This window comes from Chiloscyllium plagiosum, chromosome 8 (assembly GCF_004010195.1).
Source record: "Chiloscyllium plagiosum isolate BGI_BamShark_2017 chromosome 8, ASM401019v2, whole genome shotgun sequence".
Lineage (NCBI taxonomy): Eukaryota > Metazoa > Chordata > Chondrichthyes > Orectolobiformes > Hemiscylliidae > Chiloscyllium > Chiloscyllium plagiosum.
In genome coordinates, this window is record NC_057717.1 from 98346610 (window position 1) to 98366236 (window position 19627).

A 19627-nucleotide genomic window follows, 5' to 3' on the forward strand; every position below is an offset into this window, starting at 1 on the left:
ACCTGCCTATCTCCTTTTCCACCTATCCACTCCACCCTCTCCTCCCTGACCTATCACCTTCATCCCCTCCCCCACTCACCTATTATACTGTATGCTACTTTCTCCCCACCCTCCTCTAGCTTATCTCTCCACCCTTCAGGCTCACTGCCTTTATTCCTGATGAAGAGCTTTTGCCCGAAACGTCGATTTTGAAGCTCCTCGGATGCTGCCTCAACTGCTGTGCTCCTCCAGCACCCCTGATCCAGAATCTAATTAAACCTGTTGGACTATAACCTGGTGTTGTGTGATTTTTAACTGTGGCTGAGGTGGTGGAGGGAGGAGAGAACATGACTCCCAGAATGCACCGGGGGGAGGGGCGGGGCTACGGTACACATGCGCGGTGCGCGCCGGATGTTGGCCAATCAGGGGGCGGCGACGCACGTCACGCAGGGCCCGGGTCAGGCGAAGGAGCCGGAGCGGCAGCCGGGGGTGGGGGGAGAAAAAACGGCCTGTTTCCGCTTCCCTTCACTGCTTTGGCTGGACACCTTCGCACCCTCAACACCTGCCTCCGGCCTCTCCCTGGTTTTGTGCGGTGTTTTGTTTTTCTCCCGGCCCCCCAAACTCCTGTCCCATTAACCGGTGAGGTTCCGTCCGTATCCGGGGAGGGGAGCCCGCCCGCATCGACGCCGGCCTCTCGAACGACGGTTGGTCCGCGTACGCGTTGACAGCTTCGCTGATTGGACGGAGCCCGACGTCAACCTGTTCGCCGATTGGTTGCTGCCTCCCGCGGCGTTTGGCCATTGGACGGTATTCGGGGGTCGCTGGTTGGGTGGAGCCTTTCGTGAGCGCGCTCACCGATTGGTGGAATCGAAGCCTTGGGGCGATTGGTTGTCGTATAGTAAACGGAGCCTTCGTTTGCTGATTGGTCGACGTTGAACGTCTTCGTGGGTTGGTTGTCGTCGCAGAGGCTCGTTCGTTGATTGGGGGACGCTGACCCCATCGCTGATTGGATGGCGATGGCGCCGCTTGGAGTCTTGGCGCTCGTGCTGTATCTGAACTGCGCAGGCGCCTTGGAGGTGAAGCGGCCCCAGGGGGTCTCCCTGTCCAGTGAGTAATCCCTCCCCCCTCCGCCCCCAATCTGCTTCCACAACACCAACTCATGCAATGCAAACAATGCAATAATACCAAGGGTCTGCATTAGTGAGAAACCAACATAGCACCTTTGTCTAATGTGAAATGGTGTCTATCAGAGATAGGAGCAGATGGCCATTCAGCCCATTGAGTCTGCTCTACCGATCAATGACGTCTGATAAGTTTCTCAACCCTATTCTTCCACTTCTTCCCCGTAACCCTTGATCCCCTTGACCATCAAGAACGTATCTCAGTCTTGGATATACTCAATGACCTGAAAAATGTGTTGCTGGAAAGGCGCAGCAGGTCAGGCAGCATCCAAGGAACAGGAGAATCGACGTTTCGGGCATAAGCCCTTCTTCAGGAAAGATTCCTGAAGAAGGGCTTATGCCCAAAACATTGATTCTCCTGCTCCTTGGATGCTGCCTGACCTGCTGCGTTTTTCCAGCAACACATTTTTCAGCTCTGATCTCCAGCATCTGCAGACCTCACTTTCTACATACTCAATGTCCGGGCCTTGTTTAGAGACAAAAATACAGCAGGTACTGGCATCCAAGGTAGACCAGGAAGCTGGGAAAAAAACAGCAAGCCAGGCAGCATCAGAAGTGGCAAAGTCAATGTTTTTGGTCATGATTTGGAGATGCCGGTGTTGGACTGAGGTGTACAAAGTTAAAAATCACACAACACCAGGTTATAGTCCAACAGGTTTAATTGGAATCATTAGCTTTTGGAGCGCCGCTCCTTCATCAGGTCAACCACCTGCTTCCAATTAAACCTGTTGGACTATAACCTGATGTTGTATGATTTTTTTAAAAAATGATGTTTTGGGTGTAACTCTGCTCCTGAAGAACGGTTACACTGGAAATGTTGATTTCTCCACCTCTGCTGCCTGGCTTTCTGTGGCAATGAATTCCATAGGTTCACCATCCTCTGGCTGATGAAGTTTCTCCTTATCTCCGTTCTAAAAGGTTTTCCCTTTACTCTAAGACTAAGCCCTCTGGTCCTAGTCTCTCCTACTAATGGAAACATCTTTCTAACATCTACTCTGTCCAGGCCATTCAGTATTGAGTATGTTTCAATTAGATCTCCCCATATCCTTCTAAACTACTATCGAGTATAAACTCAGAGTCCTCAAGTATTCAAACATTCCTAATATGTTAGTGTCCTGATAGTCTTAGCCAGAGCAACTTGTCTGCAATACCTATAAAAATATTGGAATGCAGACATGTAGTTGTTTAGCAGACCTGTGCATTACTCCTAAATTTGGCAGCATAAGCGATCTAGCCCAACAATACAGTACATAATATTAGAATTTTACAATTCCATACTTCCTGTTTGTGTAGCATTTGAGATCCTTGTCATCTTTCCTCCACTATGTCACTTCCTTGTTTAGCTAGCATCACTTGAAATATTTATACTGGTTTGTTTAGCCATGTCTTTTTCAGGAGGAGATTTCCAAAGACTCAAGCCTGCGGAGTGAGAACGTCTCATCTCTTTTGTATGGGTGACCCTTACTTTTAAGCAGTGACCCCCCCCAGTTGTAAGACTCTATCATGAGAGGAAACATCCTCTTCATATGCACTCTATCATCATCCCGAAGGAGTCTGTGTGTTTTGATAGTTACCTCTTGACTGTTTTAATGTTCAGTGACTTTTAATATTTCTCATCTCTACTCAAACCATTTCTACACCCTGATATCATGAAGTTAGATCATTCCGATCTCTTGTGCTACCGGCATAATTATTTACCTTTACCTTGTTTCCTATCCATCTTAAATGTCCTGTATCCTTCAGTATTCTGATAGGGCAAAACGGTGGCTCAGTGGTTAGCAATGCTACCTCACAGCATTAGGGACCCAGGTTCGATTCCACATTCTCCCCATGTCTACATGGATTTCCTCCGGGTGCTCTGGTTTCCTCCCACAGTCCAAAGATGTGCAGGTTAGGATGGATTGGCCGTGCTAAATTGTCCATAGTGCTCAGGGATGTGTGGTTAGGTGCATTAATCAGGGATTAATACAGGATAATCGGGTAGGACAATGGGTCTGGGTGGGTTATTCTGCGGAGGGTTGGTGCGGACTTGGGTCGAATGGTCTGTTTCCACACGGTAGGGATTCTATGATACCCATCCATGTTGGCCTGCACCCATAATTCTGTAATTATTGTACTTATTTTGATTTGTGCTCAGTCATTCATTTTATATTCTTTTGCAACCCTTAGCCTTATCTGTTGATTTACTGTTGGATTTCTGCTTTCTAACCTTGCCGTTACTGCCTTGTTAACATTTCCCTTATTAACACCTCTTTTTTTACTTGTGTCTACTCTTCCATTTACCACAAATCCTGTCTGTTTATTTATTTATGTCTTTCACATGACAGCAGAGCAAGCGGGGGTTCATCCTATTGTTTACACATCCCACATTTTCAAGTATTTCTGTTAATGTCCCATGATTCAAAAAGCAATTCTCAACTTTGAGCCATACGTTCATCTAACTCGAAACAAAATTAGATTTTCAGACTAGTTACTTCTTACTAGTTGCCAGCATTCAGACAAGTTGAATTCAATGTAAGAATCTATGTACTAATTTTTAATCAGTAATTTGTCCTTCTTATTATAGATCGGCACTTCTATGATGAAACCAAGCCGTTTACATGTCTGGATGGCTCCAAGACCATTCCGTTTGATGAAGTGAATGATGACTACTGTGATTGCAAGGATGGCTCGGATGAACCAGGTCAGCAGCGTAGACAATTCTGAAGCTGTTAAGGCAGTTCCTCATTAACAGAGGCCATCTCTCTACAAACAGCCACCTTTGAGGGGGGAGAAAGAACTCGACCAGGGTCTTTTCCCTGGGTGGGGGAGTTCAAAACCAGGGGCCATATTTTTAAGGTGAGAGGTGAAAGATGTAAAAAGGACAAAGTGAACGGTCACTTTGAGTGCGAGCAGCAGCTAAGGTAAGACCGTTTGTTTTAAAATTACTTACCGGTATCGGGCAGCAGTGTCTTTTTCTCTCTTTACAGAAAGAGCGGGAGCAGCAGGGGGAAGTGACGAAGACCAGAGGGGCAGCCGGCTAGGTTTTTTTTCCCTTTAAAAGCGCGCAGGAGAAGAACCCGAGGCACTACAGAGGTAGTGTCTCCCACCCGCCCTCCTCCTCTAACCTAAATAATAAGACCCGTTGTGGTAAGTAGGTAAGTGCTGCATTTTGCTTGTTGTATTCTTTAGACCCAGTTTTTTTTTTTTTAGAAAAGGTTACTTTCAGAGGGATGGCAGTGAAGGCAGTGCAAGGTTCCTCTTGCAACATGTTTGAGGTGAGGGATGCCATGGACGTCCCTGCTGATTACACTTGCAGGAAGTGCACCCATCTCCAGCCCCTCCAAGACCGTGTTAGGGAACTGGAGCTGAATTTGGATGAACTTAGGATCATTCGGGAGGCAGAGGGGGCCATAGATCAGAGCTTTAGGGAAGTAGTAACTCCAAAGATGGCAGATAAATGGGTATATCATGTGAATGTTACTTGCCTCTTGTCAGCCCAAGCCTGGACATTGTCCACATTTTGGGCATGGGCTACATCAGTGTCTGAGGAGTCATGAATGACGTTGAAGATTGTGCAGTCATCAGCAAACAGGACTGCAGAACATGGATCAGATCTGTTTGTTGTGGAATCGCTTATCTCTGCATATCAATTGTTGCTTATTCTATTTGGCATGCAAGTAGCCCTGTTTTGTAACTTTGCCAGGCTTTACTAGCTTCGCTTATATTCCGAGTGAAGAAAAAGCAGTGGATGATATACGCTTAAGTGTTGTTGTGCTAGTCAGCTACCTTAACGCTATATATAATTCAGTCAAATCCATCAAATTCAGCACCGCCTTCCTAACCTGAGATCTTCTTCCCGACCTCTCCGCCCCCACCCCAGTCTGACCTATCACCCTCACCTTGACCTCTTTCCACCTATCACATTTCCGACGCCCCTCTCCGAAGTCCCTCCTCCCTACCTTTTATCTTAGCCTGCTGGACAAACTTTCCCCATTCCTGAAGAAGGGCTTATGCCCGAAACGTCGATTCTCCTGTTCCCTGGATGCTGCCTGACCTGCTGCGCTTTTCCAGCACGTTCAAACAATTACCAATCAATACACAATACTACTTTATTTGACAGTTACTCAGTCCAATGATCTTTCTGGGAATTAACTTTATTTTTCCAACACTCTGGCCACCCTTCTCTCACTAACCAAGCCATTGCACCTCCATCGGAAGATCAGTTAGGATGGCCAGTAATGTGTTCGCCAGTTGAGTTATTTCTATGCTTTAAAGGGTACATCGTCCGCTTAATCTCTATTGAAGCAGACCGTGGTTAGTCACTTATGCAACTATACCAGAATTAGCAGTTAGTAACTTAAAAACCATTTTATGCAGCTTTAGCAGAATTATCAATTTGCAGCCTAGAAGCCATTTTTTCATGTTATTTGCATTGAGAAGCCATTTTATTATCGCTTAAGTTATTAAGAGCATCTGTTAAGTGGTTGTTCCTGACAACTAGTTACCTCAGCCTGTATTCACGTTTTAGACCCTCAATAACATCTAGCAATAATACTGAAAACTTGCTCCAAAACCTGCCATGCTTCTATCCAAGTTCTTCCAGTATAGCTACAACATTGGCATCTACTCAACAACAATGGAACATTAGAGGTATGTTCTGTACCCAAGAAGTGGGGCAGAGGTATGATCGGAAGGTTTGCAGATCTCACAAAACTATCTGATACATAGCCAAAAGGTAAGCCTTATCTGTGATATAAAAGAGCTGGTCAGATGGGCTGAACCGTGGCACATGGAACTTCAGCCTGAAAAGTGAGGTGATATTTTGCAAGGATCAACAAGGCAAGGGAGTACACATTAAATGTAGAACTCTCGGAATTACAGTGGATCGGCGGGACCTTGGTGGTCCAGTTCATAGGCAGCGGGAGAGATGGAGAAGGTGATAAGAATGTATTTGTGATACTTGCCTTTGTTAATCAAAGCATTGAATACAACAGCAAGCAGGTCACAATGGAATTGTACAACATTGGTTAGGCCACAATTGAAGTACTATGTGCAGTTCTGGTTGCTATGTCATAGGATGTATTTTGAGGATGTTACCAGTTCGGCCAATAAAGTGAGAAGGAAGCAAAGCTGGTGAGGCCGGAGCAGGTTTGGGGGCAAGGAAGTTGAGGCTGGATAGAGCCAGCTAATTGGAGGGAACAGGGTGTCAAGCGATGCTGGCAGTCCTGGGCTGGGATAAGGAAGAAATGAAGCTAGCAGGAGAGGAAGATGATTAGATTGTTGTTTGAGACGACTGTTACCTGGTGCTTGTGGAGTTGGCACGTTGCTATCTATCATGGCAAGTATTGTATCTGATGCATATTTTGATACAATTTGTTTTAGATTTTGAATTTGAACTAGTGGTAAGTGGATTTGATGTGTGTATCTAAAGTGTTTTGCTGATTTATCTGTAAGGATTTCTGAAGCTATGGTGATTTCTTTTAAAACACAATTGGAGAAAGACTCTAGAATAATGAGGTTATGTTTATGTAAGGAAAATTTACAAGTGGGAAAGGTAATCTGTAGTTTTTTGTTCATTCACGAGATTTGGGTATTGCTGACTAGGCCAGCATATAATGCCTATATGGCAGTTAAGAGTCGATTACATTGCTCTGAGTCTGGAGTCACATATAGGCCAGACAGGTGGCAATTTTCTTCTCAAATGAACATTGGTGGACAGACAGATTTATTTGACAAACAACAGTAATTTCATGATCATCATTATGCTATTGATTCAAGATTTTTGAATTCAGATTCCACCATCTGCTCAGGCAGGATTCAAATGTGGCTCCCCAGAGCAATACATGGGTCTCTGGATCAATAGTCTAGTAATAATACCATTGGGGCATCCCTTCTGCATAATGCTTTAGGCTTTCAGATAGAAGCTTCTAAAATTTCTTGTGGGAGCGTGGAGTAACACCCATAACTTGGGAAAGGTTTGTATGAAGCTGAAAGCTCAGTTATATGACAAATGAAGATGAGGCTATCAAAGTCTTAAAACTGGAAATTGAAGCCGCAGCTAAGTCAAAACCGATGTGGAATAGAGAAGGGAATTCTTTTTGGTTTTGGAATATTGCACTTAGAACTAAAGTAGCCATTACATTATTTTTAAATTGTGTACCCCAGTTCTAGACTTCCCAATCAGGAGCCTGTATCTGTGATATTTACCCCTTGAAATATTTTGTAAGTTTCTGAGATCATATTTCATTCTTTGAAACAATAGAGAATACGGTCCAGTTTGCCCAATCTCACTTCATAGAACAGTCTTGCCATCTAAAGAATTAAAGTCAAAAAACTGCTGATGCTGGAATCCAAGGTAGACAAGCAGGAGGCTGCAAGACCACAGCATGTCAGGCAGCATCAGGAGATGGAGAAGTCAACTTTTTGGGTATAATGTTCAGGACTGAGGTGGGTGTGAGGGAAGCTTCAGATGATCTTTTTCCACGTATGGAGTCAGCTATTATGAGGGGGCATAGCTTTAAATTAAGGGGGAGTTGGTATAGGACAGATGTTAGGGGTAGGTTCTTTACTCAGCGTGTCGTGAGTTCATGGAATGCCCTGCCAGTAGCAGTGGTGGACTCTCCCTCATTATGGGCATTTAAGCGGGCATTGGATAGGCATATGGAGGATAGTGGGCTAGTGTAGGTTAGGTGGGCTTGGATCGGCGCAACATCGAGGGCCGAAGGGCCTGTACTGCGCTGTATTCTTCTATGTTCTGTGTTCTATGTTGAGAGGCAATGTTTTTACGCAGACTGCTTGGATCGAAGCATCTGTTTCATGCTGTATGACATTCTGCCTCTATAAGTGTTAGCAGTAAGTAGTGCCTGTGGAGGAACAACCCTGGAATTACTGATGCAAGTTGTTAACCTGAAACGTTAACCCTAAATTTTACTAATCTAAGCTACAGCCTGAACTGACCCGTTTCCAGAAGCATAGCCTCCGCTTCTGTTGCATTTTCAGCACCTGCAATGTTGTGCTTTCTGATGGGTATTTGTTTCTTTCTTGAGTGAGACAAAGTTGAAAATTCTGTACGTTTTTCTACTGAATGAAAGCAGAGGACTATGGATGCTGGCAATTTGATGTACAAAGTATTGGAGTTTGGGTCTGGCAGCAATTGTGGAGAGAAAAACAAGAGTTCATGCTTTGTACGACAAGGAACCATATTTTGAAGCATTAACTCCATTTCTTTTTCCACAGGTGCTGCCATTTAACACCTGCTCAGTTTGTCCAGCACTTTGTTTCATTTTTAATTTTTCTACTTTGCCGGTTGAGAGGTTAAATTTTTTTTTTGTCTTAGCATCTAGGTTAATGAAGTGGTGTTACTCATGATATTAGATTAGATTTTAGATTACTTTACAGTGTGGAAACAGGCCCTTCGGCCCAACAAGTCCGCACCGACCCGCCGAAGCGCAACCCACCCAGACCCATTCCCCTACATTTACCCCTGCACTTAACACTACGGGCAATTTAGCACGGCCAATCCACCTGACCTGCACATCTTTGGACTGTGGGAGGAAACCGGAGCACCCGGAGGAAACCCACGCAGACACTGGGAAAACGTGCAAACTCCAGACAGTCAGTTGCCTGAGGCGGGAATTGAACCCGGGTCTCTGGCGCTGAGGCAGCAGTGCTAACCACTGTGCCACCGTGCTATTTTAATGTAGTAATTAACCTGTTGAAAATAAGGCCATAGGAATTTTCCATGTATGTGTGAATAAGTGGCTCTGCCAGAGGAAAAGTAACTGCACAGACTTGTTTAATCATGAATTGCAATTCATCGAGTCTTTTACTGAAGGCAAACCTTTTTTATAGAGTGCTGTGAACTCCTCTTTCTGGTGTTGAGTTGAAGTGTGCTGATGTTACGGAGCTCCTCAGATGGGTGAAACTGATATTCAACTATTTTTATTGGGGAGGAATTGCAGGACTGGACTGGTATACTGATTGCTCCTGACTGAGGCAAATTAAGTTTAAGAGCAAAAGAAATAAGAATAGACCACTCAGTCCCTGGAGTCTTCTCACCCATTCAATACAATCGTGGTCCATCTACCTCGCTGACTCCTTCTGCTTTGTTCTGTGATTTCTTTCATTATCCAAGAAAAGTCCCTCAGTCCTTTTATCGGATATTGAGAATCGACAGCTCTCTGGGTTAGGGAACTCCAAGGTTTGCAGCCCTTTGAATGAAGAAATTTCTGTTTCCTCTCAGTCCTAAATGACTAATCTGATCTTTTCTGGAGCCTTGAGTCTCCCCTGGAAGTGGAGTCATGGTCCCAGTGTCTATCCTATTGAGATCTTTGCAAATTTTGTTTCAACGAGTGTGTCCCTAATTCTCGCTAAGTGTGGGGAATAGAGACCTGGAGCTGTGCAATCTTCGTTCGTATGTTGTCACCATTTGAGTGAACCTTCTCAGATTTGTAAGTGGCTCGGTGCATGTGAAGGGGGAGGAGCGTTCTTATACCTCTTCACATCGCAGTGTCCTAGAGACCGGCTAATAGAGAAGGTTTGCACACTGTCATTCATAATCCTTTTTGTTTCCATTTGCGTTAGCATCAGTCTGTGGTTTGCCACATTGTTCCTTCACTGCTTCACATGTTGATTTTGCAACCCCAAGGATAAGCCAGTTTTCTGAATAGTTCCAAGGATCATGTGCGAACCCTATGGGAAAAGTACCACTGATTCCTGTTTTCTTCCTAAACATATTGCACATCCTGACAAATAATATTTATATAACTTATGAAGTACATATGTTGTTCGAAAATTGTAAATGCTTGCAACCTATCAATATAGTTCCCTCTGCCAACCTTCTGTACACATTTCAGCTTTTGCTTTCACAGGTCTCGCTTTCTCAGAACCTGCATTCTCTTATTTTTCTATGTCATTCCTGGAACTTCTGTTCTTGCCTTTCATTGCCAAGCTAACCTTTAATGTTGCCCTTCCAGTCTCCTAGAGGAGTGCTTTCTCCTCTCTCGGCCATTTTGTCCACATACCTTTGGTTTGCCTGTATGCGAGCCTTTTTGTAAATGGCTTCCATTGTTGGGGTATTCCCAGAAGATGGTTTATTGGGTGTAAGCTGCAGCCCCTCCGGCAGATGTAAATGTTCCCAGGGTGCTATTTGATGAGGAGCAAGTGTGTTAGATAGAATCCCTCCAGCATGGAAGCAGGTAATCTAGCCAATTTAGCATGGCCACTCCATCTAACCTACAGATCGAGCCGTAACCGAGACATAACAGCCCAACTCGCCCATGCTGACGAGAAATCTTAAATTAATCTAGTCCCATTTGCAGCGTTTGGCCCCTATCCCACTTCCCCAATCCTTCCTATTCACAGATGCCTTTTGAATGTTGTAATTGTGCCAGCCTCCACCACTTCTTAGAGCAGCTCAATCCATACACACATCATCCTTGTGAAAAAGTTGCCCCTTCGGACCCTTTTCAATCTTTCCCCCCTCTCACCTTAAAACTATGCCTTCTAGTTTTGGACTCCCCCTACCATGGGAAAAAGACCTTGTCTATTTAGCTATTGTATTTCCTGCATTATACATGTAGCTGCACTTTGAATTGGCTGTAAAGTGCTTTGGGAGGTCCTGACTTTGTCGGCCGCAATATTAATGCAGTTCTTTCTATCTACACCAAACTCCTGCCCTATATCATTACATCCTGACTGTGCCCTGCTTTATTATCCACTCTCCCTTTCAACACACTTTTGAAATCCATGAATTTGCCTTCCAGAAACAAAAGGCATCTGTTTGTCCATGCTCTCACTACCTGTATGGACAGCTCTTGCTCTGTGTCGGTTTGCTAGGTTGTATAAGGGAAAGTAATGGCGCTGACTGACTCAGTTTTTCTTTTGCCAGGAACATCTGCTTGTCCGAATGGTAGCTTCCACTGCACTAATGCTGGCCACAGACCTCGTTACATTCCATCCTCTCGTGTGAACGACGGCATTTGTGGTAAGCACTCTTCTCCAAGGGTGGTTCAGTATGGTCAACAGAGACCAGATCTCTTTCGAAGTGGCTAGTCTCTTTACGAGTGGGAAGTTATTTCGCCTTGCAGCGTTTAATTGTTCGCAGTTGAGTTTTGGAGCAGCTGTAAGGTAACACACTGTTTATTTGCCTGTTGATCACAAGGTGGGAGGTGATGGTGAATTCTTAAAGGCACAGGGACTTGTAATCCCGAGTAACCCTGTGTGGGCTTGGGTTCATAGCCGCAGTTGGGTGGAATTTAAATTCAACTGACAACATCTGAAGATCAAATCAGTAAAAGTGACCATGAAACTGTCGTTTTGGTATTGTTTGTTAAAAACCCATCTGGTTCACTAATGTCCTTTAGGTATAGAGATCTACCATCCTGACCTGGCCTTGCCTACCTGTGACTCCAGTCATGCAGCAATGTGGTTGACCCTTAAATGCCCTCTGGAATGGATAAGCAACCCACTCCGTTCAGGACCTGTTACGTGCTTGCCTTGCCAGTGATAACCACATCCCATCAAAGAATAAAAGGAGGAAAATACGTGCCCCACTGGGGTTAAGCTCTCTCTCTCTTCTCATTGTCAATTCTGTAGCACTTGGCGCAGCTGCTGGGGCGGGCTGCCTGCCTCGTTCCAGAAAGTGATTCTGATCTGGGAAGATTGCAGTCACATCTAGGTTCTGGCAAAAATCAAAAGTTTGTGAATTTAGCTTCATCTTTTAGGTGCCATCAACAAAATGGTAGTCCTCTATAAAGGCGAGAAGCCCTCACACATTTTGACATGAGGGTTTCTCGGCTTTATTGGACTTTAATCCTTTGAAATAAAAGGAAAATATCACGGATGCTGGAAATCTGAAATAGAGACAGAAAATGCGAGAGAAACTTAGCAAGTCTGGCAGCATCTATGGGCTGGGCTGTTTTCCCTGGAGCGTCAGAGGCTGAGGGGTGACCATATAGATGTTTGTAAAATCATGAGGGGCATGGATAGGGTGAACAGACAAGGTCTTTTATCCAGGATATTGAAGTCCAGAACTGGAGGGTGTAGGTATAAGGTGAGAGGGGAAAGATTTAAGGGGCAACTTTTCAAGCAGAGGGTGGTGCGTGTATGGAATGGGCTGCCAGAGGAAGTGGTGGAGGCTGGTACAATTACAACATTTAAAAGGCATCTGGATGGGTATATGAATAGGAAGGGTTTAGAGGGATATGGGTCAAGTGCTGGCAAATGAGACTAGATTAATTTAGGATGTCTGATTAGCATGGATGAGTCGTACTGAAGAGTCAGTTTCTGTGCTGGACATCTCTATGATTCTAAGTCCAATTAATTTTGTTCACAAGTTCTGAATGCGGGGTCGTTGGACTTGAAACGTTAACCCTTCTTCTCGCTCCACAGGTGCTGCCATACCTGCTGAGTTTCTGCAGCAATCTGTGTTGATTCTTGATGCAAACGTACCCCGCAACAAAGTAGTTAATAATGTGTAATCATTGTTCAGTAAAGATCCCTGCACTTTTGGCTTTTTTTTAATAAAGTTGTTCAAGTCAGGTAACCTCTAATTCCACTGGTCTCTAGTGGGGTGATATCCTAGCTGGTGTAGTGCTGAGCAACACAGACAAGTAGACCTTGGGTTTTTTTAGCTGCACAGAGCAGAGTTAGCCCATCTCTGTTGAGCCAGATGTTGGGGTGAAAGCAAACATACTCCCAATGGCTGTTCACTACTGCCACCTGAGTAATCCTTCATCTATCCAACTCAAATGATTTTTTTTAAAAGGGAGGAGGGTGTGCAGAATGCAAATTTCCCATCCTGTGTGGAGGATATCAATTTGCAGCTCCGAATTTTAACCATGCGGACAACATAAAGATGGCCTACTGTGCTGTGCAGTGGCAATTGTACTGGTTAGTTGCTGCAATGATTAAATTGATGGTTCGCATTTTGCACCACGTGAGGGGATCTGTCAACCTGTGAATCGTTCTGATGAAGTGCATGTGGTACTAAACTGAGCTTTCAGCTGACTACAGGTCATTGGTGAAGCTGAGCGGAGCAGCAGGGCGCCCGCTTGTAATGTTGAGCAAAGTAACTCACTAATGTTGTATAGGCTTCTCCTTGTTCAGATCAGACTTGCACCATATGCCAAATCAGGTTGCAATCACACTCGTAGGTTTATGACTCCTTCCCTTTTAAAAACCATTGTTTGCCAGTGTTCGCTTTTTGAGTTCTCTGGTAATATCCTCTCAGTGCTGCTTCCTCATCCCCATTACAGGATGTAATATCTATCTCTATTTGGGCCGTAAGCAATGACAGAATGCTACCATCAAGGGAGAGTTTTAACCCTGCACACGTTTGTATTTTTCCCCTGAAGGATTGCTTCTGGTGGTCTGTGTAGTTCAGTTGTAGCCAGTTGAGAGCTGACCTCTTTTTTTTTTTTTTCCCCCCCCCCTCCCCCCCAAAAACACAGACAGTGTCGCACACATCACATTCACCCACACAAGCTTCACATTCACACCTTTTAGATTATCCTGAACCTTACTGTATGGAAGGTCCTTGTCACAATTAGAGCTTTAATTGCTTTACTTCAAAAAGTCCAACCTGTTTGCACCTTTGCCAGTAAAATTGACAGACTTGGTTTAAATATCCAAGGTTGCCGAGCTGTCCTGGTCATTGCCTTGCTTAGAGCATTACACTCATTGTATAAGTGCATCATTTCTTCATTGTCACCTTTTCGTAGATTGCTGTGATACAACAGATGAATACAACAGTGGTGCTTCGTGTGAAAATACCTGCAAGTGAGTATAACCTGTGTTCATCTGCTGTTGCTGTCAAAAGCAGAAGAGAGAATTTCAGATATTGCACGAATGCAACATTTATTTGAACAAAGGGCTCAATTTTAGGCACTGGGCTGGACATATACCCCAACAGCAGAGAGGGGTTGTAACAGCCAATATACATTTTCAAATCAATGAGCTGTACCAGTTGGATCCTTGTCAAGGTGAGGTCCCTTGCTGATGATTCAGATTCATACCTCTATAAATTACTGACTAATTCTTATTCCCCTCCCAAACTACCAGTTGTCCTTCCTATCAACTGCAACATTCTTGCCGTTGCTGTGTCTGTTATCACAAGGATATCATTTGCAACTCTTCCAAATTCTGTGCAAATGATTCATCGGAGAATTGTAACGGCACAGAAGGAGGCCATTCAGCCCATTGTGTAAGCCCCAGCTCTCTGAATGAGCATCACCACTCTTACCTTCTTTCCCAATCCTGTACATTGTTTCTGTTCAGATGATGCCCTCTTGAATGCCCTGAAATGCCACAGATGAAAGTGTTTTGTTCTTTAAACTTGGGGATCATTTTGTCAGGTGCTGTAGAGTTTGCCCTGTAACCTTTTTTTATGTGTTCTTTGTTTCAGTCAAAATGAATGTGTTATTAAAGGAGCTAGAAGCTTTAACACATCCATCCGTGTTGGGACTATTGCGTCCAGTTGGAGATGGTGCAGAGAAAGTTTACCACGGTGTTACCTGGTCTGGAGGGTTTTAGTTATGAGGAGTGGTTGAATAAACTGGGGTTGTTTGCATGGGAAACATGGATGCTGAGAGACGACCTGATAGAGGTCTACAATTATGAGAGGTATAGATATGGATTGTCAGAGGCCTTTTTCCCAAGGCTGGAAGGTCAACTACAAGACGGCACAGGTTCAAGGTGAGAGGGGGAAAGTTTGAAGGGAGAAGTGTGGGAAACGTTTTCACCCAGAGGGTGGTGGGTGCCTGGAGTGCACTGTCAGGTGGAAGCAGGCAAGTTAGCAAAGTTTAAAGAGTATCTTAACAGACACATGAACAGGAGGTGAATAGAGGGATAGAAACTGCTTATAAGCGATACGTAACAGGTCCAAATAAGAATTTGAATCACCGCAGGCTTGCTGGGCCGAAGGACCTGTTCCTGTGCTGAAATGAACTTGGGGGGGAAAGAGAAGGGACTTTTTTTTTTTAAAAAACCGCAAAGGAGCCCCACCTGTGTGTGTGTGTGTGTATGTGTCCCTGGATTAGCCTCAGGGTTGTGAAATAGTCTTTGAGTTCAAACTGGCTGTTCACCCCCCTAGTGTTGTGACCAAGTGAGTCTCCCTGGATGTCCAAAAGTTAGATTTTTATAAGCAAAATCCAAATAAGGTTCATTGATGTATAGGATGGTTTATCTCCAGCAGCACTCTTCTTGTTTTTGTTCTCCTCCTGTGGCCCTTCCGTTTGTCAGCTAGTTTTCCAAAGTCTCCATCATTTCTGTAACATCTGACTAAGGTTATTCATCAAGATGCTTTCTGCAGGAGGTCAATACCCTGAATGGGAAGTCCTCCCCTGTTCACATGTTTGTCACCTGGCTCTTGATGAGTTTCGGTCAGCTTACCAATGGCTAAATATTAAGGCTGTGTCCAGTTCTGCCCTGTGTTAAGGACAGACTGAAAAGAAACCTGGCTGGTTGGTTTCTTCCCTCCATCCTTGCTGACTGACATGACAGTTAATTATAACATCACTTCCATTCTCTTGGTCGCAAAGAGCAAACTCTGTGCTGGGGAGCATTGGGGTTGGTTTTAAGGGCATCTCTCATCTGAATAACTGAGTAAACGAATTACTGAATGTGTGGAGCTGTTAGGGGCACTGGCAGAAACTGGAAGTTGATATGTTGCATTGAGTACAGTGACCCAATTGTTAAGTCACTGAGCTACTAAGGTAGAGGCCTGTTCGATAATTGGAGAGGTGAATCGTGACAGTTTCTGAATGGAATTTGGTTAATTTAAGTAAATCCAGGAAGACACTCCCTTCTCATGAGCCAAAAAAATAAAAGATCTAGTATAAGTAGTGGTGGCCACAAAACTATTGGCTTGTTTTAAAAGAAAAAGACCTTGCCGGATTCACCAATGACCTCCCAGGAAAGGACATGCCGTCTTTGCCAGGTCTGTAAATGAAACTAGACCCACAGCAAAATGGTTGGCTCTGAACTCCCCTCTGCAACGGCCCAGCAAACCTCAACAGCAGTTCGTCATCACGTTTTGATGGATATTGGGGATGGAATAGTCAACGATGGTCTCCCTGGTGAAGGCTGTGTCCCGTGAAGGACTGATTTAATTTTTTAAAGAAAATTAAATTGTAGGACCTGATAGGAACTCTGTTCAAACCTTTACAGAAGTGGGCAGCTTTCCGTTTCTGATAATGGCAAGTTGGTGACCGCTGCCTTTCAGAGCTGATAGCTTACCTGTGGTCTCCTTCCGTCTCTGAGAACTATAATCAATGCAGTCAAACTGTTGTCCTCCACGTCCCATGAGCTGTGCATTCTTTACTAATCAAACAGGGAACAAGGCCGCAAAGAGAAGGAAACCTTGCAGAGAATGGCTGAAGTGGCCAGGGAAGGATTCCGACTGAAGCAGCAGCTCATTGAAGAAGCAAAGAGAAATCGGGAAGAGAAACAGGTTTGTCCCTTACTCTGCATTAGTGCTCTTTATCAATGATCTCTTAAGACCTAGATGTTTCAGTGCTATTTGAAGAGTGGTGTTCCAGGTTAAACAACCTGCCAAGAGCACAGTATATTTGTCCAGTTTCAGACAATTTGGTTTTTTTTTAAAACTAGCCCCTGTGTTTGCCCAGTCTCTTTGTATATTTGAGTTAATGTTGATCACAAGCACTTATGTTTTAATTCACTGGAAGCAGGCATGATCTGTTACAAGTCTTGAGACGTGTGGCTTTATTCCTCCTCACCCCCACCTTACCTTCCATCGTGGCTCAGTGGTTAGCATTGCTGCATCACAGTGCTAGGGACCCAGGTTTGACTCCAACCTTGGGTGACAGTCTGTGTGGAGTGCACATTCTCCCTGTGTCAGGGTGAGTTTCCTCCAGGTGCTCCAGCTCCCAGCCTCATTCCTGATGAAGGGCTCCTGCCAGAAACGTCGATTTTCCTGCTCCTCGAATGCTGCCTGACATGCTGTGCTTTTCCAGCACCACTCTAATCTTGGCTCCGGTTTCTTCCCACAGTCCAAAGGTGTGCAGGTGACTTGGCCATGCTAAGTTGCCCATAGTGTCCAGGGATGTGCAGATTAGGTGGATTAGCCATGGGAAATGCAGAGTTACAGGGATAGGATAGCAGGTAGTTCTGGGTTGGATGCCCTTCGTAGGTTGGTGTGGACCTGATGGCCCAAATGGTTTGCCTCCACACTGAAGGGATTCTAAGAATGATGATTCACTCTTGAGATACTTTTTTTTCCCAGCTTTGGAAGTGACTAATTTAATTACATTAAGATGAAAACAAAAGGAAAGTAATGGCGTAATGCTAATATTAACGAGGTAAAAACAATGACTGCAGATGCTGGAAACCAGATTCTGGATCAGTGGTGCACTGATCGAGTAATGCTAATATTGCTGAGCTAGTGATCCAGACGTCCAGACTAGGGGAAGGGGTTTCAATAGTGGAATTTAAACTTTATTAACAACTCAGAATATGGAATATAAAGTTACTGTCTGTAATGGTGATTGTGAAACTATCATCACTTGTTGTAAAAAAACCTATCTGGTTCAAGCAATCTGCCATCCTTACCCAGTCTGGTCTCTGTGTGGACCCTGACCCACAGCAGTTAACTCTTAAATGACCCCTGTGACCTAGCTACTCAGTTCAAGGGCAGGTGGGGATGGGAAGCAAATGCTGGTCTCATCAACGTAGTCCACATCCCATGATTTAAAAGAAGTTAGAATAATTATTGATTTTTATTCATAAAGCTTAAGCTTTTGTGGGCCAAATGACGTTTTCTTGTCCACTGCTTCTCTTCAACTGCCACAGTTAGGTCTCAATAGTGAACTTCAGACTGTGTGGTATACGAGATAAGTGTTGGGAGATATGTGGAAACAAGGGAGAGCTCCATGATCCTGATTTGACGTAGCACTTCTTTAAAAAAAAAACTTGCATTTGCTTCACGTGTTTGACCGTTTTTGGATATCCCAAGTTCCCCATGTTTCCTTAAAACCTCCTTTTTGAAGAAAGTTTGCAGAGGTCCCTACGTCTCTTCGCACGGTGATGTGGGAACAGGTTTGCTTTTTCCTTTAGGCTTGTCATGAAATGTATAAGGGATGTGATTTTTAAAAAAAAAAGAGCAGAAAGTCAAAGGAGCATTTAGTACTGGTGTTGGAATAGTGGTAATGTCACTGGGCGAGTGATGCAGAGTCACAAGCTAATATTCTGACAACAAAGGTTCAAGTCCCAACGTGGCAGGTGGTTGCATTGGAATTCAGTGATTAAAAGAACAAAGTTTGGAGTAAAAAGTAATAGTCTCATGTAACTGCTATTGGTTACTGTTAAAAACCCATCTAGCTTAAGAATGTCTGAAATCTGTCTTCCTTATGGCCTACTCCAGACTCAGAGCAACGTGTGATTCACTCTTAATTGCCCCCAAGTCAATAAATGCTGCCCCAGCCAGTGACAGTCTCATCTTGTGTACAAACTAAAAGAAAAAGCCTGTATCCAGCTGAAGCTGCCAAAAGTGCATAACTGTTCCGCTGGTGAACAGTGGCAGCACTTCAACTTGAGTGAAATTTAAAAAACATGCTTTATCACCTGTGTTTTTTTTTTTGACAGCAAATGCTCACCGAGCTACAGAAGAAGAAGGGAACCTGGGAAGTGCAGGTTGAATCACTGAAGGCAATAAAGGAAGCAGCAGAGAAACCTGAGGAGGAGGCCAAAGAAGTTCATAAGAAAGCATGGGAAGGTAATTTCATCCTGTTTTTATTTAGTTTCTATTGTCTTTCTCTCACAAATGCAATGAAGAAAACTTTCTAAGTGGTAGATTAAATGCCTAAAACTAGGGGGTGTGCATTTAAAGTGAGAGGGCGCAAGTTCAAAGGAGATGTGAGGGGCAAGTGTTTTTCGAATTGGTAGGCTTTGGAATGCTTTGCCAGGGGTGGTGGTGTGGACAGATACGATAGGGGTGTTTGAGAGACTCTTAGATAAGCACATGAGTAAGCAAGGAGTGGAGGGATATGGGCCAAGTGCAGGCTGAAGGGATTAGTTTCATTTGGCATAATGTTTGGCACAACATGGTGGGCCAAAGGGCCCATTCCTGTGCTGTACTGTTCTGTAGTAGTCAGTGATTTTTGGATTATGTGTTGGGTGCATCATTTAGAACTGGAAGGTGTGATTGATCAAACATATATTCCCTTCTTTGCTTCCCAATTTTGTTTCCTCCCTTTGTGAGGTATGACTCCACAGTTTTATGTGTACACATCAAAAACTCGATTAATTGCCTCTGTTGTCAGTGGAATGAGGTAATATTTTCAACAATTTTTTCATCTGTTTGACCGTAAACAGTCTGTCTTAACAGCTAATTGACAAGTCTCAACCAAACCCGCTGTACAACTAAAGTGCGGACAGTTTGGGTGAAGGTGCAGATCTGGAACTTGTAATTTTTTTAAGGGATCTGTTAAACGTGGGAGATAAGCCGAATTTACTTTTTTTTTCCTTCA

General features: G+C 44.1%; 1 protein-coding gene across 1 annotated transcript in view; it reads left to right on the forward strand.

Moving 5' to 3' along the window:
* The first annotated feature begins 343 nt into the window (after nt 1–343).
* The window catches only part of prkcsh (protein kinase C substrate 80K-H), a 77942-nt gene continuing 58658 nt past the window's right edge, over nt 344–19627 (forward strand). Inside the window, exons 1-6 of the mRNA XM_043694863.1 lie at nt 344–1086; nt 3727–3843; nt 11032–11127; nt 13865–13922; nt 16476–16593; nt 18744–18873. Of these exons, the coding sequence (XP_043550798.1) occupies nt 990–1086; nt 3727–3843; nt 11032–11127; nt 13865–13922; nt 16476–16593; nt 18744–18873 (616 nt within the window). The 5' untranslated portion in view covers nt 344–989. The remainder of the gene's footprint in view (nt 1087–3726; nt 3844–11031; nt 11128–13864; nt 13923–16475; nt 16594–18743; nt 18874–19627) is intronic.